The sequence below is a fragment of the Zonotrichia albicollis genome, chromosome 14, assembly GCF_047830755.1.
Source record: "Zonotrichia albicollis isolate bZonAlb1 chromosome 14, bZonAlb1.hap1, whole genome shotgun sequence".
NCBI classification, from domain to species: domain Eukaryota; kingdom Metazoa; phylum Chordata; class Aves; order Passeriformes; family Passerellidae; genus Zonotrichia; species Zonotrichia albicollis.
In genome coordinates, this window is record NC_133832.1 from 12,656,843 (window position 1) to 12,679,479 (window position 22,637).

General features: G+C 44.0%; 1 protein-coding gene across 3 annotated transcripts in view; it reads left to right on the forward strand.

Annotated features, from left to right (window-relative positions):
- Positions 1-22,637, forward strand: part of NRK (Nik related kinase) — an 85,904-nt gene that overhangs the window by 5,390 nt on the left and 57,877 nt on the right. For all 3 annotated transcript variants that reach the window (XM_026791888.2, XM_014265273.3, XM_005484422.4), the window contains exon 3: positions 21,667-21,723. In XM_026791888.2, coding sequence (XP_026647689.1) covers positions 21,667-21,723 — 57 coding nt within the window. The remainder of the gene's footprint in view (positions 1-21,666; positions 21,724-22,637) is intronic.

Below are 22,637 nucleotides of genomic sequence, written 5' to 3' on the forward strand. Positions count from 1 at the left end.
CCTTGGAGGTGCCTCAGTGTCACTGGGATAAATCTGTCTGGTGCTGCTTCTCCCCCAGGTCCCACTGCTGTCCCTGCTTGGCAAGTCCTGTGTGTGTGCAGGCTTTTTGTGCATTTTCCCCTCTGTGGGTCCTGGAGCAGCAATGCAGGGCTGTTCTTCTTTCCCCAGGGCACTGAATACATGCTGCACTTTGGTGTCCATCCTCTGGTGGCAGATCTGCTGTGATCACATTTTACTTTCCCTTTGAAGCTGTAGATTCTGGAAGAAGCTTTACAGGAGCAATCATGGGGAGTCTCTCTTTTCCATGCTACCATTTTTTAAATTATTATTATTTTTATATCAGAAGCGGGATCTTACGTAACTCTTTGTGGTGGTGAAGTCTTTGTTGTTTCTGAGATTGTCATCCAGATATACTGCTTTTAATAATACTGAATCAAAAATACATGCTCAGGGGGTTCACGTGGACAGATTAGAAGCCAAGAGAGATTTAGGGGTGCTGTTGTTTTTTACCTATAAAAGGTCCCAAACTTCCTGAATGTTCTGTGATATAGTTGACTTTCTTTTTCTATCTGGATTTATTTTATATTGGGAAAGAAAATCTTCAATCTAGTAATCTTTTATGAATGTTGAGTATGAATCAGCTGCTTAATCATGGCAGAGGCAGGAAGGAGCAACATAGTTTGCTTCTCTGCTGCAAAAGAAAATGTTTTGAGCCGTCATGTAGCTCATTAGAGTGTTAGTTGCCAAAATGTGCAAGAAATATTGACAGTGACAATTTAAAATTGTACCCAAAGGCTGCTTTTCCCCAGGCATGCTAGAGAGCAGGCTCTGACAGCTCTGGGTGTGGGGTGGTTTCAGTTTCTGCTCATTCTGCACTAGGGCTGGCTGGAACATGTGAGGAAGGCTCTGGGAGAAGGGGTCTCAGAGGGCTGGGGGAAGCTTTGTGCACGTGAATCCTGCCCTGGAGAAAGTAGTCTCTGTTATCCATATACTTTACTCATATCATTACAGCATGTTTTTATTCTCCAGGAGGTGTTACATTCTTCCATACATTCAGAAACCACACATAGTAATTTGCACATAATCAAAGAAAAGCTTATTTCAGGCTAAATAAATTATATTCAGGATTACTAAATTGCTTTGTTGACCGTGAAGATGATTCATATTTTAATATATGCAACTCTATAAAAATGAAAATAAAATTTTGAGAATTCATCATTAGATTTAGAAAACCATGTTTAACAGATTTATTGAAGGAGAATATTATTCATACTGAATTATTCCAGTTCCAGTTCAGGGTCTTTTAAAATAAAATGGAAAGGTATGAATTGTACACATAACAATGCTAGAGCTGAGTAGAAATGTTATAAAGATTTGTGTAGAATAGCTGACTAAATGCCAGCAGATTTTTTTTTGACAGCTTATGAAGTAGTAGGACATAAATATGCCAGAACTGGCAACTTCAACCTTTGCAAAGTGTGAATTAGATGTGAAAAAAAAAAAAAAAATCCAATGGTAACCAGAATTCATGAGACTTAGGCTTCATCATCTCTTGAAATTACAGGTGAGTTTTTCAGGTAATTCCTGGTTTCCATGTGCTGGAATCTGAAGAACAATCCCATGTAAGAGGTGATTCAGAATAATGCCATGGGAGCTGCTAGCACAGTCCTCCCTGACAGAAGGGAGAACTGAAAGTAGTTGGAAACTGCATTTTTTGATGGTTGGGAATTGGGAGTATTGACTCTTCCCTGCCTTTGTCTCCTCAGTGCTGAGGAGCTGAGGGTCAGGCTGTGTCCAGTCTCTGCACCATCTCCCCTGGATGCATTTGGGAAAGAGAAGTTTCTGAACATCCCATTAATTACTTCTGACAAGATCTGTCCATCCTCCTGTGTGCCCTTGAGGCTGGGGATGAAAATGGGTGTGCAGGGCATCAGCAGCTGCTCTCCAAATATATCCCAGCATTTTTGAGGGTTTCCAGAGCTGCTGATCATTAAGGACCTTCAGAGAGCAGAGCAGTGTTTGGTGTCATGTAACTGCCAGTGTCATCTGGGAGGAAGTGAGGAGGCTGAAGGTGTCCCTGGGATGTGCTGGGCCATGGCACTGTGTGAGTTCTGTGCCTGCTCCCACTCCCTGCAGGATTTTCCTATGTGGGCTCTGGGGTGCTGGCTGGGGCTGGTCCCTCACCCCTGATGCTCAGCAGCTCTGTGCCTGTCTGTTCAGCAAGAACTAAACTCCAAGTTCAGGTGAAGGGAAATATTTTTTTCAAAGACTTCAGCTGTTAGTTTTATAATCTTTGATGGGAAGTGTTTCTTCCATAGAAGCCTCTTAATGCATTGTCTGTGTTCCAATTCTTGATGCAGGGTCATTTTTCTGTTGCGTAAACGGGGAAAGGGAGATACGGGGGCAGCTGAAGGGGTTGCCATTTTTGAAGTGTTTGGGTCACACAATTCTTCCTGAGCTCTGGAGGAGATTGTGAGACTCTGACAGTTGTCAAGATGAAGAGGAATTGTTCCTAATCCTTCTCATTCAGCCATGCTCTGAGAGTCCTCATCCTTCTGAGGCTTTCGTGGGCCAAATGAGGTCAGCAATGGTTTTCTGATGCCAAAAGGTACCTGACTGGGGCTTTTGTCTTCTTTAGTTTTTGGTGATGTGGATTAGCCTTCTCCTGGGCTTGCCAGTTTTCTGTGGCCTAGGCAAAGAGAGGCCATTGTCTTTGGGTAGTTCCAGGGGCTGATGTTTTTTGGCACATGATTTGGAAGCTGGTGATAAACCCTGACAGATTTGCAGCTGCAGTGTGCAAAATGGTTTTATCTGTAGTGGAGTCTGAGGGCCCAGGGAGCTTGAGAGAGGTGCTCTGGTTTGGGGCTGGGAGTCAGGAGGAAGAAGTGGATTCCCAGCAATGCAGCTGATGGAGGAGCAGCAGTGCTGCTGCTGAGGCTGAGCAGGCTGGAAGCAGCCCTGCCTTCCTGCAGGGACTCTGCGGAGACAATATTTTTATTTTTCTGTGGTCACATAAGACTCAGAATACAAAAAGGAAGCAGGCCTGAGTAAGGAAGTGTATGGGGTTTTGGGTTTTTTGTTTTTGTTATTTTTTAACACAGTTGCTTCTTGGCATTGAATTTTGTTTCAATTGCCGCCATGAGTTATGAGTTACTTTGCTGCTGATGTAGAGTGGCAGGAGGGGAGCAAAACACAAATACAATGTTTCAGTTTATCTTAATTTGAAAGTCTGTTAAGTTCTTGGCATTCCATGTCACCGAATAACTGGCTGCTGTAATTGAGTTGGGAGTGGTGGGGGAAGGAACATGGGGGTTTTTGAGACTGGACAGTGTGTGGAATCACCAGACCATGCTGTTATGGAGTGTTAAAATCTGTGGAGTGTATTGTAAACCATAATTAATGGTAGTGCATGGACGGGCTAAATGTAAGAAGCATTATAATTACGTTCAGTATAATCCAGATAGTAAATGTGTATAAACTGAAAACTTTTAAACCATCCCTTCTGTGAGTGGATCAGCAGTAGCCACTTTCCAGAGATTGTGTCTTGGCGCTGAAATGCAATTTCAGAGTATCCAGAGTGCTGCAGAGATGTTAACAATCACACATAATCTCAGGTTGTTTCGTTGTCATTTGTGGTGAGTCACAGTTTTCAAGCTAATCTTAGTCTTCAAGGCACTGAGATTTTGACAAGTGAAGAAAGGAAATCAGTTGTGCTCTATAGAAATGACAAAGTGCTACTCTCTGTTTCACTAGCAGTTGATAAAAGTACTTGTTTGTCTATCTGTTTATTTTGGTTTTTGGTTGTGAAGCCTTTTTCTTGGTCCTAAAATTAAAATTACACATGGTAGATCATGTTTACAATTTTATAATTAAAATTTAAAATTTATAATTGCACATTAGCATATCTAATGAAGCTGTTCCAATGAGAGGCTTGAATTAATAGTGTGAAACGTCAAAGTATTCTCCCCCAGACAGTCTAATCCTACTTTGCAGGATGTGTTCTAGAGGCAGCCTTGTTTTCTCAGGATGGTGTGGGGCTCTCCAGCCTCCAGCTGTGGGACCTTGGGATGTTTGGTCTCCTGGCCTAGAAGAGAATACCAGGCTTAAAGAATTCAGATTATGCATGCTAAGGGTATGAGAATACATAAAAGGTGTAGAAAAAAAAAGGCAAAACCCATCATGGCAGCAGTAGAAGAACTGATTATCTTGTCCACATGAAACTGTCTTGGTTAATGTAAACTAAGTCCCTGCTTTTAACAGAAGGTGGGACCTTGTGTTCCCAGAGGTCTTTTCCAATCTCAGTTTTGAGTTGAAGACATACCCACTATCAACCCAGCCTGTTAGGGTGTGAATTACTAACTTGGAGGATACAAAACCCCCCACCTCTATATATATATATATTTATATAATAGGTAGTTTATGGTGTGCATTCAGTTGTCAGAGTCAGGAGCATTTTTGTGCTGGGGTTTTTAGGGGTTTGGTGCTGTTTGGTTTCTTTTTTTAATCTTGCCTTCCCTGCCTATTTGCATGACAGGGCCAAAATATATTCAGCACTGGATTTTAAAATAATGGATCAAACATGCGAAATTAATTAGCAAATTGTGAAGTCCTGGTTCTAGTTAGTGAATATTTCAGAGGAACTCGATTAAGATTCTTAGGAGCCAAACTAGTTTATCAAAAATAGAAGAGCAAGGATGTGAAAAAAACCTCTCAGCTGTGAAGTGCCTCTATACAATAAAGGCTCTGCCTGAACAGAGCAATGTACAATAATTAGATGTGCCATTAGAGAGTAGTAAAATCCTTGCAAATAATTTGTTTTCAGGCCTCCTGCTTTCAGCTCCTCCATGTTTTGGACCCAAAAGTCCATGTGGGAGAGTACAGTGCATTTTCATCCTAAACTGTTGGCGTTTTGAGCTCATGTTGCATAACACTTCAGGTTTGTCACTGGGTCATGCTATTTTGAAGGTAAGAGAACATGCTATAAAAATGCACTGCTGGTAATGTGAGCATGGTGGGAAGTAGTTCAAGCTCTTAATTCCCTGCTCAAGCACTTTGCTGTGCTTTGAGCACCTCGCCAGTGACATTGATTTCAGCAATCCCGACTGCTCAGTGGCATCCAGGTTCACACCAATGTGCAGATCCATCAGTGTGACCAGTGCTCTGTGGGCCTGAGCTCTGCAGAATCTGAACTATTTACATTGCATATGATATATGAATTTGGGGAACTTGGGGGGAAAATTGTAATTGTCTATTTGCACTACAGAAAGCCATGGCTATGACATGACATTACTTAATTTTAAACAGCAGAAAATCTGTTGTGCTGTTTACAGATGTTTGAACTGATTCCCATGGCAGGTTAGCTCCAGTAACTACATTTCACAGTGAACTGCAGAATTTTAGAGCCTAGTGAGGACATGTCACCTTATCTCTGTTATCTCTTATTTCTTAGAGCTCCTTATGAATTGCACTTTCCAGGCCTGCTTTAATGTCCTGAAGAGTGCATGTGTGTTTCTTTGAAAGTCCTTCTTTGGTACCTCTGGGCAATAGCTAATAAAGTATAATAGAAGGAACAACAAATCAGTTGGTTTCCTAAAACAAACCAAGGAACTGGTTTTCAGCTGTTTGTAGTATACTTTTTATTTTTCAAAGTCCTTGTGTATTTTAAGTCTGCTCTTGTAGCCTTCTGAACCTTGGTGGAATTCCTGAAAGGTTTCAAGGTTTGCTTTAGAAGCACCTTCTCAAAGGCCATTTATTCCCCATCCCCTACTTCCTACCCTTGAAAACACTGAATTTTTGTCACTTCTGAGATCTTACAAGTGAGCAGTCCAGGAGATACAGTTTGTAGCAAGCTGTGCCCTTTTCAGCATCCTGCATAAATGATGTTATCAGCTCCTGTGCAGTAGCTGGGTGTGGTTTGGGCGGCGCCTTTGGGAGCCCCCAGATTGTGAAAAATGCACTTTTTGATAAAGGTAAGAGAGGGGCTGGTGTGGGCAGCTGTGGCTCAGGGGATCTTTCTTCTCTTCTTCCCTCTGCCTCCCACCATGGCTAAAACCATGAATTTGCTGGAAGTGGAACTCTTTGTGTGAGTGTAGCTGTGAAAATGGAGGCAGCCCTTGGTCTTGTGCAGCACTTTGGGATTGTGGTTGGGAGGAATCAGTGTGCTCGTGGAGGTGATCTGTGAAAACTGATTAGCAGCCACTTCCTGAGCAGCGTGCTGTTTGAAAACAGCTTCATGTGAATCCAAACATGGGTGCAAGAGAAACCAGAGTGGGAAAATTTCAAGGAACGAGTTGGCTTTCGTTTCCAAATTTTGCATCAGAAATGTCAAAACATTACATTTGAACATACATTTAAATTCAGCAGGATGTTTAATAGACTGGGGGGAAAAAGGTACAGTCATACTGAAATAATCTGGCATGAAAAAATGAAATGTGAATATTAATGTGAATTATTCTGGTTTTATATTCTGAAAGGAGTGTTTGCAACCAAAAACGAGACCAGTTGGCAAAATATTGACATTTTGTTGGTGTTTACTGAAGACTGGAATTTACTAAATTCTGACTATGTGGTTGGTACATCTGATATGAGCTTTTTAATGCAAGTTTTTCTTGTATCTCTATTGTTAGAAATGAAAACATTTAGAGGAAAAGGTCATAAGAGAAATGTGTGATGGCCTTCTGAAAAGAAAATTCCTCAAGTTCAGTAAAATGTAGATATCTTTCTTATTTAGTATGCTGAATTTGGCAAGGCATTTCCCCAGTATTTTAAAATAACAAAAGAGTAACCAGTTTACTAATTATTTCTGTTGCAGTAGATTTGTCTACTTCTGTTTTACTCTTGGCTTTAAACCTGTGAACAATTATACTAAAATATGCAACAAAACCATCATGAAATAAATATGCATATGACTTAGATAATGGATTCTCAAATGTATTATTTACACAGATTTTTCATTATGTTGTCTTTTTATGTGGAAAAAGGAAAGAGCTGGAAAAAAATATTTGTTTTTTGGAGTCTAGCATGAAATATTTATTGTAACAGTCTTCTTGCAAACATTCTGCCCCCAGAAGCCAAATTGTGTCAGTGGATATCTGATTGCCTTTTATTATGATCAGAGGGCAGAGTTAGGAGTTGGGGGCCAGCATTATCTCCTGTGCTTTGAAAATCAAATTGCTGTGGTGGGGTCTTGCAGCTCTCCTGTGTTTAGCCCTGCAGAGGAGCGCAGGCAGCGGCAGTGCATGAGCATTGCTGCTTTGGGATGCCTTTGGGATGAAGGGGGGTTTGTTTCCAGCGGCCCTGGGCTGTACTTTGCTGCCCTCCCAGGGAAGGCAGCCAAGTTTTGCAGGTTGGAGGGGCAGGGGTGTCCCATGGACCCAGTGAGGCCTGGCATGGCTCAGGATGGGGTTTGAGCTGTGAATGAGGGCACACTGGGCTTTTTGTGCCTGTGCAGATCAGCCTAAGCAGGCCTGACGTTTCCCAAAGGCACTGGAGCTCCTGGCTGGGCTTGTGCTGTGTTTGGGGGTGCAGATTGCTGGGTGCCCAACTGGGGCAGCTTCCCTGGCAGGAAAGGGCTTGCACAGGGAGAGGGCCCATGTATGGCAGCCCGCTCTCCAAAAATGTGCCTGGAAAAGGATGAAGGATCAGAGAGATGTGCTAACTTTCTTTTGGACACTTGGAAAAACCAGCCAGAACTCTTTTGAGTAGAGGAAGATACAAAACAAAGACTGAAAACTCAGGTCTCTGATAGCACACGTTGGAGAATAAAGAACTGAGAGGATTTTGGACTCATCCTTTGCTCTGCTCCCCTCTTCCTTTCTTTACACTGTTAGTTTCCAGGTACCCACCTGTTGGCAGGCTTTGCATGGCCTGGATCCCTGGCTTGCATGATGGAGTTGCAGGATTTCCATGCTGGTGAGGGGATCTGCCTGTGCAGACCCTGTGTGAGCACTCAGGTTCCTGCCCATGTTTGCAAAGCACCTCCTGCATTCCTGAGGCTGCTCAGAGAGTCACAGCACACTCCTGGTCAGGCCTTTTAATGTCATTTGGCTTCCTACATCTGCCAAAGTCATGGTTCTGTGACCAGGAATGAAGGGAAATTACCAGGGCTGGGTGATGGCTGGAGCCTGCATGGCACTTGTCCTGTCTGTCACACAGACGGGATTTGGATGTCAGAGGGAGCATATGAAATATCTGGCTGGCTAAGCTTTTGTGGTTGCTGTATCCTGCATTGTTTACATTGTACTGACAGACCTCTCCCTTTGGAAGTTATTAATATTAAAATAGAGCAATTCTTCATGAAGTGGAGATATCCTTGCAGCCCAACTCTGTCAGGGGTGGCTGGGAGGCTTCAGGTACCTGTGCTGGGATGGAGGCAATGCTGAGGCACACCGAGGCTGGACAGGGATTGTAGGTGCCACTGGAGTTTGGGCTGGGGATGACACTGTGGTCTGTAAACTGTGCTTCTTAATGGGGAGCCTGTCTGGTTGAGCCTTCTGGTGTGCAAATGCTGCCTGATCTCGTGGGAAGGTTGTTCCTTCAGATGAGGTGAGCATCCAGCAGTGGGTTTTCTTTCCTTTCTGCTTCCCTTATTGCCAGGCAGGCAGCATGAGTGCCATCATGCAGAGCCCTGCTGTCTGAGCTGCTACTGTGTGATGTGAAACGTCCCCAGAGATTGCAGGATGCATTTTGAGCTCTCCTTATAGACTTGGGAGCATGATGAGAGAGAGAAATGGGGAAGCTGCTGCCCTGCATTCCCCCACTCTGGGCAGGCCGGTGACTCTGCAGCTCTCTGGGAGTGTTCAGGAGCTGGCTGTGGTAGGATAACCCACATCTATCCTGCCTGCAAGGAGGACACCCACGTTTGTGAAGGACCCTTGATGAGCAAAGAGTGTCTGCAGTGCAGAAGGTGACACAGAGGGCTTTGCTCTTTGGTTTTTTGTGATTCCCACCCAAGCTGTGCTTGCCTGAGTGCAGCAGTGCCTTTTGCAGATGTGCTGCTGGGGTTTGTGGTGCCTCAGGTGGGTCTGTGGCTGCTGGAACAGGGCGTGGGCCTGGCCCTGCTGCTGAGGCACAGCAACGGCTCTCTTGAGGTTTGGCAGAAAATAGTTTTTTGTTTTCCTTGGTGAAAACAAGAGGAAGCCTCAGCAGGTAGGAGGTGATGCTTTGCCACAAAATCCTGTTCTCACATATCAGTACAAAACCACTAGCTGGACACACCCCTGGCTGTGGGCAGCATTTACTGTACCAGCTGGTGATAAAACTCATGTTCTCCCTCACTGGATTATGAGACATATGAATATTAATTTACTCCAGTTAATTGCTGACTTTTCTAAAACAAATTCTCTTTTTAAAAGAAGAGCTGGTAACAGAAGTAAACAGAAATTTTCAAAGATCTAAGTAGTAAACTCCTTCTATTAAAGACACTGTGAAATTGGACAGAAGTGGAGGTATGCAAAAAATGAGCATTTTGATGACCGGTGTGGCTGGATCAGTGAAAGGAAAATGACAAACAAACCTGATTCAGGCCACTGAGCATGTCCACGCTTAACAAAATTGAGCTGGAAATAACATTTCTAATTAAACTGGGTCAAACCATGTATGCAAACCAGGTCTTTAAAAATAATTATACGAAACCTTGTTTTTTTCCAGTCCTTTGCACATGATGTCATTTGTTTGACCTATTCAGAGGGGAAGTTAAGTACTCACAGCATGTGGTGGTGCTTTGTGCTCACCTTGTGCTCAGTTGGTTACAGAGCAAATGGCAAATCAGGATCAGTGCAGGGGAGCCAGTCCCCAAAGATGACTCAGTGACTAATTTCAGAACCCCTTCTTGTTAAGTATTTGTTTTTCTGTAACTCCTCAGTTACTGAATGTGTCCGGTTATTTTCTTGTGCAAACATGTCAAAAATAGGTATTTTCTGTAAGCCTCAGTGGTGCAGGGAGGAAAGGAGTTGGTCTCCTCTGATTTGCACAAAGTATGCAGGAATTGAGTCATCTTGGAGACTTCAGATTTGGTTGGAATGGGCTGACTGGTTCAAACATGATTGGATGCAAGAGCAGTGCAATCCCATACATTCTGTTTTCTTAAAAAAAAACAAACTGGCTGAGCTTCTCTTTGGTAGTACAAGTTCATGTGCTCCCCTGAACCTGAAGGTTCAGAAGGTAGAAGGCAATTCAAAGCAGCTGGGAGATGGCTTTTCTGGTGTGGGGTTTTCATATGCACTTTGATATATGTTTTTTAATTACCCTTTTTTGTAAATAGAGACCTAATAATTTAAATTTCTGTTATTTAAATATGTGCATTGGCAATGCTGTAGAGTTTTAGTTTATCCTGCAAAATTTTCCTCTGGCACATAATTTCATATTTATCCAAAGCAGCAGTGAGCTCTTGGTGGTGTATTTTGGCATCTGGATGTAGATGATGGAATATGCAAAGGAGCTGCAAAAGGAAGATTTTTTGGAAACTTGTGGATAGTTACACTTTTTAAGTGGTTTTTTTAAGTGAGCACAGCTAGATGTTAAAGCAGAAAGGCTAGCTTTTAAAATTTATATTCTACACGTAAGCCAGCGAGTTGCTGGCATTAACTGGATGCCTTGTGGAATGTTGAGGTTGTTTTGCTGTTTTGTTTCTGTCTTTCTTGACAGCTGCTTTGGATGTGATGCAGCTGCTTGGACAGGCTATTGCTGTTAGAAGGTAAAGGAAGCACATAGGGCTCAGAGCTTGGAAAATTAGAAGTGGCTTTGAGACTCAACCATGGGAAGGGTTCTGGTGCAGCTTCACTGACATCTGAGGTACCCCAGGCTAGGCCAGGGGATTTCAGTGTTTCAGTTTTGAGTATTTCTCTGTGTGTTTCTGTGCGTGCCCTTTTGTCTGTAGTACTTGGGCCCTGTTGCATTTGGTGTGGAAGAAGCTCATGGAGTTTCCCAGTGCTGCCTGTGGGATCTCCCTGTGGCAGAGCAGCTGGCAAACCCGAGTGAGGGCGATGCCCTCCATCCTACACCTGGACCATGAGTGAGTGTTGAGAGCCAGAGCAGTGAGAGCTCCCTGTTTCCATCTGTGGGTTTGTGCAGAGCCTCATCTCCCATGGGCTGTGAACTTTGGGTGGCAGCCCTGCAGTGCCTTGTCAGAGGTCCTTTTACACAAGGACACACACTGCAGCCGTGGCTGAGGTTTATTTCTTGTGTCACAAGCTCTGGCTCAAACCTGTGAGAGAATCTGCGCAATCACACCTTTTCCAACAGGGAAACCATTGAATATACACTCTTTTCTCATTTAAAGTGAGGTTTGTTTTAGAAATTTGACCCTTTATGAGATAACTCAGCTCTGATAAACTCAACAGCAGAAACTCCTTAGGACATAGAATCATTAAGGTTGTCTGGTTGCCTTCAGTGGGGCAGAAGTGGGTGTGAGGACCTCGGTGCTGGGACAAGCCATGGTTGGGACAGCTGGTGGTGGGAAGGGCTGCAGGGAACCCTTGTTAGGGGTAGGCAGCAGTGCATGGGAGGAGGGCAGGGCCCCCAGCCTGTGCTGGGGCTCTGGGGCTGTTTCACCCACACACAGCTCACTGTGCAGTTCACTGCTTCATCTTGCCCTGCACAGAATTAATTTGGCTTGTTTAAACAGGGCGAGGCAAAGAGATGAGAGTTTCAAAAATCCAGTTAGGGCTGTTAAGTAGTTAATTTCAGGAAATTATTGGTACCTCTTGTGACCACTTCTTCCAATGATTCACTGCAGCTTTTGCTTCATGTGTGCTCGTAATTACGCTGAGCTGCATTGCTCAAGGCTCTGCGGTTCTTCAGCTGTAATGTGTTTAGCCATTTTCTTGAAATTATTCTGCAGGGGTAGTTATTTCTTTCTTCCTCTCAAGACCTCACTGTTCATTTCTACCCTGCTGTGATTGACTTCAATCCCTACAAATAATACAGAAATTGAGAAGATGAAGCATTGAGCTGTAATTGCTTGTAGCTGTTCAGGAACTTTTGCTGTGCATCTGACCTGTAGTTTGTTTGAGAGGAGAACCTTTGCCAGCCAGGCTTCTGCTGTACAAAGCTGATTAGATCAGTTTAGAAAAAAATAACACCAGTGCTCCTCATGAATTCAGATTTTTTTTTTGGTTTTGAACTTGGAATCTCCTCTCTTTTAAATTCATTAGAAAAGCAAGCTATACTTCACTTGTAGGACTAATTAAAAGGGTAGTCTGGTTTCATTTTGGAGACTAACTTAACACTGAAAGCCTTTCCAAACATTTAAGTAATTTTCCCTTGAGTTTTCTGGACCATCTGGCCAATAGGATTTTGGAAGGAAATGGGAATTGACTGCTGCTGTGAGATCAGTGCCATGTAGCTCATCTCTTACAGAAATAATTCAGAGATCTGGAGGCTTGTGTGTTTTTTCACAGACTAATTGTGTTCATTAACTCCCTTTTAATTTTTGGAGAGGATTCACTGGGTAGAGCCAAATGAAAAGGCATAATTAAATGCTCTTTTTTCCCCCTCCTCAGTTAAATGCTTTGTGAGGAGTTTGGTATGTGTGTAAAGAATATGACCTTTCCTTAGGCAAACCTCAGATCTTCTGAACTTGACAGTATTAGTCAGCAGAGTTTTGAGTTCAGGATTCACCTCAGGTGAACAGAGTCATAGGGAGGGTGTTGGCCCAGAAACGCTGAAGGCAGGACTCAGAGGCTGTAGGAGAAACCCTTGAAATGCCATTTGTTAGTGCTGGGCTGTCCATGGTGTGTGAGCTGGACACAGCCACCTGCATGGTGCTGCAATCCGTGTGAGAAAAACACCCCCAGAACTGCAATGGGAAAGTAAATCACCCCTAAGGTTGCTGTAGCTGTTCATTGTTTAGGCTGGAGCTTGCAGCTGTGTACCCTGCTTGCCTCAAAGCCTTTTTAAAAAAAAAAAACAAAACCCAACAACACAGATTTAACCTGTGCAGAGCCGTGTCCATGTTCTGTATTACATGCAAGAGAAAACTCAACTATGTAACAGTTGCTGTTTACAAGAATGCTGAAAGATCTTTAAAAGTTCAGTGATGTAAATGCTAAGAGCTTAATGTGCACACAAGGTTGTGTTTATGTGGGATAGAGGGCTAATAAAGCTACATTACTGTAAAAGCTAAAAGATGACTCTCCTAACATGAGGTTTGTAATTGCTGTGTGCAGCTTAACCTTTGTAGCTTTGTAGCAGTGGCGAGCCAAAAAACCCTTCCTTTGAGGGATCCTTGCTCCAAAATCCTGGCCACCCATCAGCTGACCTCCTGCAGCCCAGCCCTGACTTCCTTTCAGCAGGATGGGGCTGGCAGCACACCCTTGGCTGCCTGTGACCTTATCCAGCAGAGAGAGATGTGCTGTGAGCAGGTTTCTGTAGCGCCCTGCATTTCTGTAAACGGATGTGTGTGAGTCAGGCAGCAAAAATCCACCGGGCTGGGGGGATTTATACCTCACCCCAGCCTGAGCTTCTCAGCAACTCCTGTTCTGCAGAGTGGGAGCCTTCCAAAGGCTGAGGCTATTCCAAAATTGTTTATTTTTCTGGATGAATAGACTTCTGGTGCAGCAGGCCTTTGCTGTCGTAAGTCACCACTGGGTTCCCAAGTGCTCTGTGGGACCGGCTCTGTGCCAGGGCTCTTCCAACCCTCCTGTTCACAACAAGAGGAGCCCTGGGACTTCAAATACCCCATATCCCCCCTGTCCTGTGCTGTCCTGAACACCCCACCAGCCCAGTGTCCTCAGGCCAGAACTCCCATGGAAAGAGGAAAGAATCCCATGTCTGCAGAGCCTTTGTGCCCTGACAGGGGTGGCAGGCCCTGGCGGGGTCTGAGGCTGGAAATCTGAGAGTGTAGCGACAGATGTGAAGGCATGTGACAAATGGCAAAGCCCAGGATGAATAGCAAGGCTGTTACTTGTGCAAGTAGTGATATTTAGGCTCAACAAAATCAGTTTTTATGTCCCAGTATATGTAGTGTGAGGAAGATGGGAAAACTGCACAAGCTGCTTCTCAGAGCTCTTCTCCTACTCACTGTGCTGCTGTCTGAGTTACTCGACCCACATATGGCCCCAAAATGTTGCTTTTCTTTCTGTGTTGGCAGCAGGTCCCTCTAAACTCAACACCTGGATGACTTTTGAACAGAGAGGAGCTGGAGCTTTGGTGTTTGCCATCCCCTCAGATGCTACTGAAGCACCACCAGATGGAAACTGGACCTGATCAGAGTCAGTGGGAGTCTGGTCCTTCACCAGGAGCAGCTCTGCTTCCAGAGCTGCCCCCAAATGTGGCGGGGGAAGGTTGTTCCTCCAAGGTGCTCTGTGGGCTGCAGCTCTCCCAGGACAGGCCCTCCCTGGTTTTACCTGCCCTGGGAGAAGTGTTCCTGCTCCTTCCTGCTCTCCGCCTTGCACATTGCTCACATTGTTCAGAAACTTTAAGTGGCAGTTGGAGGTGTAAAGCATCATGTCTGCATGTGAGCTGAGCAAGGAGAAGCCACAGGAATGGGAACTTCCCTCCAAATGAGCATGGAGCTGCAGAAGATTACATGGGCTGTTCTTCTGCAGACACCACCCATGTCAAATCAGTAGAGGACAAACCTCTCTGTGTTACGGCTAGAATGGTATTTTCAAAAAAGCTTGGTGCTTTGCTTGATCTTGTTGATCACAGTGAGAATGACCCATTTGGGAGCAGGTTTCAGTACCCCAAAACATCAGTCCCTAGTCCTTTCTCATACAAGCATGCAGTAGCCTTGAGTGGTTCATGTTTTGGATGAGGATGGTAATCCGAGCAAGTGAACATACTGATATTGCAAAAAATGTCAATATTCAAATATGTGTTTGTGAAAGAGCTTGAATTTGTTCCTTTGTTTCATTTTCTTTTCCCACTGGTCTGCAGTCAGACACAGACAAACATTAGGCAAAGCAAACAATCTGTGTTTCCACTCATACAATGGGAGGAAATAGGAACTGAAAGGATAAAAAAAACCTGGGCAGAAAAACTGCTTCTGGTGCCTCTTGGGTTTTACAGTTCAGGAGGGCTGTGGTACAGACATTTACAGTGGGGATGAAAAACTGTTGTTTTCCTCCAGAGATCAAGGTGATTTGATCTGGTCCTTTTGAAATGACCTTTATCCATCCCTCCCTTCTAGACAATGTGCATGTGGGTAGAATTTTAAGTGACTGGTGAAGGTTGTACTTTCTAATCTCTTCTCTGGGCTAATGTGTTGCTATTTTAGTATAGAGGAAGTTCTCCTATACCACTGCCAACTTAGTTATCTTCAGTGGCATTATGATTTACAGTGATAATTTCTTTTGTTTCTTTAATCATGTGACACAAGTAGGGGCTCTTAGTGAATTTCCTGATTTTCTTTTTTTTACATCTTACCCCTGAAACGTCTAAAACTTCATTTGGAAAAATTCATAAAACTAATATTTTCACTTTGAGTGAGCACAACTACATTCCCACTCCTGATATGAGGGGGGAGAGAAAAGCAGTGGGAGGGATAAAATGACATGGTCTGCACATAAATAGAATGGTGATGTTTGTGAGGAAAAGAATTTGTTTTTCACTGAATATTCGATACATTTTTACTATGTAAATGTGATAAACTTTACAAAATTACATTTTTTTAATTTGGAATTCAGTGTAACATTTTAGGATTTTAAAAATAATTTAAAATCCCTCTATAGATCATATATATCCCTAATATTTCTTCATAACTGTTGCAGCCTTTGTCTTAAAGAGCACAGAATGTTACTAATTAACTTCCATTCTTTATATATCTACATGCAGACATTTTAGGGTTTAGTGCTGATGGTATTTTGCAACCCAAGTTCTGGGATATGTGAAATAACATTTGACTTATTTGTATGGTCTATACCTAAAGTGATAAGTTTTAGCTGACTTCTTAGAAAAATCACAGAGTGGAGTTTAGCATATAGGAGGAAAAAAGACCAATACCACATAAATCTTGAGGAGCCTGTCTTGGTTATCTGCAGTGTGTTACTAATTCTGTTGTTCAGCACTGGCCAGCAGAGGACAAGGGTGGTGTTTTGCAGTGTTTGGGTGATGTGCTTTGCTTTCCCTGGCAGGAAGCACCAAAACTTTATAATGGCAATCACAGGAGGCTTTCTGCAGCCTGAGTTTGTGATTAAAAGGATGAAGCTGCAATCCAAATGATAGCTGTGCTCCCACCTGGCTGGTGTCCTGAGGTCTTTATGGGGCGTTTAAAAAAATAAAAAGACTTTGTGAAACTGGTGCCCATCTGTCCATCTGCCCAAGGCATTTGTGGTTTGAGGGGGTTTGTGCAGTTTTCTGTGTTTGTGTTTTTGGGGGATTTTAAACTATCGGAGTTGACGTGGATTACATGTCATAGCCTATGATGAAATGGATCGTTCCTGATATCCAGAGCTAGTATTCAGTGCATGACTTACTCTGAACTTTGCCTTGGGCCATTAACTAACAAAAACAAGCTATAAGCTCTTAATTACTTCTTCCTTGGAATATATTCCTGGAAGGTCCTTTCATGTTTTGCATTGCTGCTGTATTTTTAGCTGGAGAGCTCCAGCCATGACTGTGCGAGGTGTGGACTGCTCCTGCTGATAGAGCTCACCTAAATATTGTCTTCTCAGGTGACTCAGCCCAGGTGTGCAAGCCCTGACTACTTGTTAACATCATAAAGACCCTGAGGGACAGCAGGATGCTTGTATGAGGACCCTTTAACTGCACAACAGTGGCTGTGTCCAAGCTGCTGCATAGGAGCAGCCTATCTGTTGGTTTTATATTTTTGGGGTTCTCCTCTCCCAGCCGTGCTGACCCACTGGGGAGCATGCTGCAGCTGCATGGGAGGCTGCTCCTGCCTGCCTGCAGTGTGAACTGGCAGAGCTCCTGTTCCCACTGCCTCTGGGGCTGGGCTTAGCAAACATCCCTCATCCCTTCTGAAGAGCTGGGTCTGACTAGAAGAGTCCTATGCGGGTGGAAAGGAAACAGAAGGATCATGACTTCATTAAGGTCACGTGGAATAGGACAGAGGGTTTCCTGGATCCCTGCACAGAGCATTGTTCACTCCCTGCATTATCTCTTAAAGGCTTTTCTTGTATTTGCAGGATGGAGAGGGGCGAAAGGGTGGGGACCGGTCCCACAGGGCTGAGCTGGCAGGCTGCCTGCCCTGCAGGGCCACACAGATGGGCTCACACTTCAAAGTTCACCAGTGCATTTGGAACGGGAAATCTGATTGCTCGAGTTCACTTTCGGTGAGAGCTTGCAGCACACAGCTGTGCTTTCACCTCGCTCCCCAAGGGCGGGTGGCCACAGGCTGCATGTGCTATCCCATAAGGAATGTCTGCTGGAGAAGCACCTTGTCTGCCAAAGTCCCGCACCTCCAACAGCCACATCTCGCTGTACAGTGCAAGTCTTGAACATCCAGAGAAGGTCCCAAGAGTTAAAGTTGTGGTATTTAGCAGTTTTCAGGATTACATAGGCAGGCAGTGATGGGTCAGCCAGGAGTCCCCTATTCTTGTGGTAATTCTGGTGTCTGTGCCTGATAGCAGAGTGTGTTTGGTATGAAATGGCCCTTCATAAGGGCACAAAGGTGCAAACTTTAAGTGTCCAAGTCTTCTGGTTTTTAAGAGGTGTCCCTGCCTGCAGGCACCTGACTCTCTGTGCTGTTTCTGGTTGCAGAAAAGAAGGCAAGGACAGGGACAAGAACAAGGACTTCTGGTGTGTGAAGTGCCCCAGCTCTGTGCTGCCTTGGTGTCCTGCAGCAGGCAGTCCCTGCCTTTCTCAGGCACGTTTTCCTGCTGCGGTTACGTGGGGACAGCTCCCCCAGACAGGCCCAGAAACACGTGAGCATTGATGAGAGCCAGAAAGGAAGCCTGTGCTGGGGCAGCCGTGGCTGCCTTGGCACGGTGTGCAGCACTCCAGTGGACAGCTGCCTTCTGCTGTCTGGGCTTGCAATTGCCCACTCCAATCTGTCGGATCCCAGGTGGGGAGGGAAGCTGATGGGAGCTGTTTCCCACCTCCAGGAAGAGAGATACGTGCAGGATCTGGGAGGGAAGCTGTCAAACCAACCTCTCTGCCTGTGACTTGCAGCCCTATAAACTCACTGGGACCTTGGGTCTCTTCTTGTAATCATGGCCCAAGCCAGGGACTGTCCAAAATTTTTTTTGGAACATAAGAGGAAAAGGTGTTGTACGTGACTGAATGCATCATTTTGTAAATATACTTAAATCATGTAAAGCCCCTTTATCAGCTAATAGCTGGCTGCTAATGTTGACACTCTTGTTGGATGCAAATAGAAAAGTACGTGCCTTGACCCTTAGTGAGGGACGTAGATAAGCAGTTCCTTTATCTAAGGTGAAAAGATAAATACACATCCAACAGAAATAACGCTGAGCAATCTGCCCTGTTCCATGTACCTCTCCCTGCAGTGATAATGCAGGGTTGAAGCTCATCAGAACCAGATCTTTGGCATCAAGCATCTCCCACAAGTCTGGCTGCAATGAGCAGTGTGTAGATTTGAAAAATGTGTGTGCTGGCTTCAGGTTTGCTGAGTGTTACTGTAGTGAGTAACTGGCAACTGCAGCAGACTATGCGGAAATATTTTCTGGAGGAGACCAGGAATTTAGCTGGACTCAAAGCTAATGGGAGAATTTTTTCCAGCTTGGATACCTCATCAAAATGAAGGGTGGAACTTCAATTTTAGAAAGTCATTGAGCCTCAGAATTGTTCATGTCTAAGCTCTGTGATAGAATTTGATGCTGTACTCCTTAGTGGGAATATGGGTGTTGCAAATGGTTGTTGGATGTTTTCACTACATTCTCCATAGCTCTTATACTGAGCATTTGGGTGAAAGATTAAACCTTTTATTAGGGAAACCAGCCCACAGACCATTCCAGCCCTCTGCCCAGTTTCTGGGGAAATGTGCAGTGGAGGATCTGGAATCACAGCAGGCTGAACTGCAATGATCTGGAGAGGATGGGCAGAGGCAGAGTGAGCAGAGGGCTGGGAGGGCAGTACCTGTTGTTCTTCTCAGATTAAATCACTAAGGATGAACTTCAGCATGTCTTGTCACTGGAAGTGAATGAATCAGCTGATCTCATTCGGTTGGGAAAAAGTTAAAACAGCCAGTTTGCTCCTGGAAGCTTTAAACAAAAATCAAAACACCACTTTTCTCAAAACAATTCACACGTGCTCAACTAAGTAGCTTCAGCAGAAGCAGCAATGTGAGATTTCCCATGGACTCTGGCTAACCTCTGCGATTCATTGATAAATGGAAAAAATAAGGGACAGCACTGAAATCTTCCCTTGCTAAGGCATTACTCTCTGTCTCTCAGCAAGAAGCCCAGGGCTGGGTTCAGGATGTTTACTGCTTCTAGAGATGTTAAGGAACATTGACTCCAAACAGTTTAAAAGACCAATACTGAGAAATCTGTAATTTTTGTTCTGAACTGCCAGCACAGTCATAGTCTGTGCCTTAATGCAGGAGCAGGATTGAGTTGTGCATCTTAGTTAACAGGGACATTTTTTTTTTTTTAAGAAAGGTGAATCACAACTCATAAAATAAAAGGACTTGCTGTTTTCTTCCACATAAATAAGATTTTCCAAACTTTTTTGGGGGTGCGGTTAGTATTCACATTTATAGTGATAAGCGAGAGCAGCAGGTTTTGCATCCAGTGGAAATTACTGTGGCAGCAAAATGACCAGTACCTGTTACACAGAGGGACAACTTGACCAGGAGTTATGCTTTGACACCAGGACTGAATGCCCAGTCTTTCCCTCTCCCTTATTCTGATGAATGTTCAAGTGCAGTGTTAGCCTAGTACTCACTGATTATATTTGAACTTGCTGACCAGCGTTGGGATGGATGCTGACCCAACACCAGCATCCTTTGGGCTGGCATGGTCACACCCCATCCACACAACCCACCAAGGCCTGTGGGGCCTGGGGAGAGGGTGCCCTGTTTGTCTTCCTCCTGAGCTCTCTGCTGATGGGTAAATCCCATCATTCTACTTCATGAGGAAATGCTTTGCAGTCCCAGGAGTGCTTCCATGGAAAGAGGACACCTTTAAATACACAAAAAACTGAGCAGGATTTAGTTTTTTGTAAAAGAGAACATGACTGTGACATATTGCCTGAGAATGAGAAATCATTTTTCTTTGATGCAAAATTGCTTAGTCTTAGAAATAACATTTGTGTGCACTTTTGTGCAGATAGAACCTGGGTTTTTAAATTACATCAACCCAGCTTTTAATTTTGTGGGTGTAAATTGCACCTGCAAATCATTTTGTCTGCAAACTGCAGCATTTCATATTTGATTTCCTGATTTCCAGTGGCTTCCTTAACTGCCGTCAGTTAGTTATTTTGATATACAGCTTTGCAGGCACCTCTATTTTGGGAATAAAATTGTGGTCTCAAAGCTTCAAACCCATTTCTGAACATCTGATGGAAGTGATAAGCTGGGATGTACAGCAAACTCACTGTCTATTCAAATCTTTTGATACTATCTTCCAGTGTGAGGTCAGTGCTGGTTATCATGGTGAAAGGCTTCATCTGTGGTATCTTTGAGCAGCTTGACCTCACCAAAGCAAGAAACTGCAGCTGACAGCAAAATTCACGTGTGGGTGTTCTTGTGAATCACATTTTGTCACTCCCAGTAGCAAGTTTGCTCTTTTAATAGCTTTATTTCCTATTACCTTCCTTTACCTAGCTGTGTTTTCAAAACCAAGCCTATTACTAGTGTGGAGTTACCAGCTGTCTGTTATTTAAAAGTGAGGTGTGGGGTGTGGGCATTCCATGAGGAACTGTGGACATGTGTAGGCACTCACACAGTCAAAGTCCTGGGTTAGTTCTTCCCCACCACCACAGAAAATGACATTTTTAAATTCAAAGCTCTTGCATGATTTTGGGGAAGTAGCTGAGATATTAACTGAGATGTAGTTAACTCAACTGAATTAAGAATTATAAAAACTAAGCATTTTGAAGTAAAAAGCATTAAAAATCATTAAAAAAAAAAGGACAAACGCATGCATAAAACTTTAGTTTCTTGGCAGCCTCATAGAGGTTGCCAGATTGATGTACTGGAACCCAGAGTTTTGCCAGGACATGTCGGGGTCAAGGTGGGGACAGAGCCACCTCCCCAATGCCTTCCAGCTTCCCAACACACTCAGCCATGGATGTGTGCTCCTGGATGTTCCAGGACAGGAACGTGGCTTGTTTGGACATTCTGAGACTGTGCTGAGATTTCCTGGAAGAGGAGCTTGAGGGCTGGCATCACCTGTGGAACACAAGTTAGATGGAGGCCTGTGAGTTTGGGCCGTGTTGTGCTGTGAGAACCGAGCTCTCCCAGCGCTGCTGCTTCCTTTGTGCTGAAAGGAAGAGATAACTCTGTTAAATTCAGAGCACAGTAAGGGTGTGGCTCTGGTAACACATCACCAAACTTCACCTTGGTGGTTTTGTGTCACTGGAAGGTTGTTTGGTATGTAGAATCATAGAATGGTCTGGGTCGGAAGGGATCTCGTAAAGGTCACCTAGTCCAACCCCCTTGCAGCAAGGACACCTCCAACTAGAACATTGCCTTGAACATGATTGAAAGTAATTAGTCAAACCTGATTGTTAGAGGCCTAATTTGTTGATGTATTCAGTTTGCCTACATGTTTTACACAGTGTCTTCTGTTGTTTTAACAGGGTCGCCATGTTAAGACTGGGCAGCTGGCAGCAATCAAAGTGATGAATGTTACTGAGGTGAGTGCAAAACCAGAAATAATAAGGCCATTGTTAAGCAGCAAGGAAAAATAAATAATCAGATAATGAGAAGGTAGACAGCTCATGAAAGAAGATCCACTGATGTAAATCATGGTTCCTGAGCACCAGTTTGTGTATTATAAAGTACTGAGTGGTGGTAACACAACCATATTTTTAAGTGTGGCTGACTAATTGTGACAAAGCAATAAGGGAGTACATTGCCATATATTTTGGTGTTCAATAATATCAAAGACAAGAAGTCTCTTCCTGCTTATTTCTAGTTGATTATCTACTTTCAGAGATAGCAATTAAAAGATTTCCTGTATGTCTGCACTGCCTCTGCTGTGTTTCATCACATCCTATCCCCTCACATGCCAGCTGTTGCTCAGACTAGAGCCCTGACAGCCAGCAAGCAGGATCATGTTAGAAATGCAAATGTAGTGGTTTTTTATTGTGATTTGACAGATGAGGGAAGCAGACAGTTTAATTGGCACTGTGTTACTCACATTTATAAATGGGTGTCAGTGCTGAAACAGGGTGTTGAGCAAGTTCCTCAATATTGGCTTTTGTATCTCCTTTTAAGAGCACAGCCAGTAGTGGAACAGCTTGCCTCCTTGAGACCACATTAGCCTGAGCCCCAAGAAGGCTGAGGAGAGTCCCTGCTTCTTCCTCTTGAGTTTTCTAGAAGTCTGGTTTGGCAGCATCCAGTAATGACAACTTATTTGGAAACAAAATTGAAATGGTCCTGCATTAGGAATTACCATACTTTGCTTACAGAATTCTGAGAACAAAACAAAGCTCTTTAGGTCTGGTTTGCTGCAGGGGACAGAGCCAACACTGTGCTGGGGAGCCTGTCCTGCTTGAGGGCAGTGATAGCAGGCTGTGCTCTTTTCACATTGAGACCCTTCATGGGA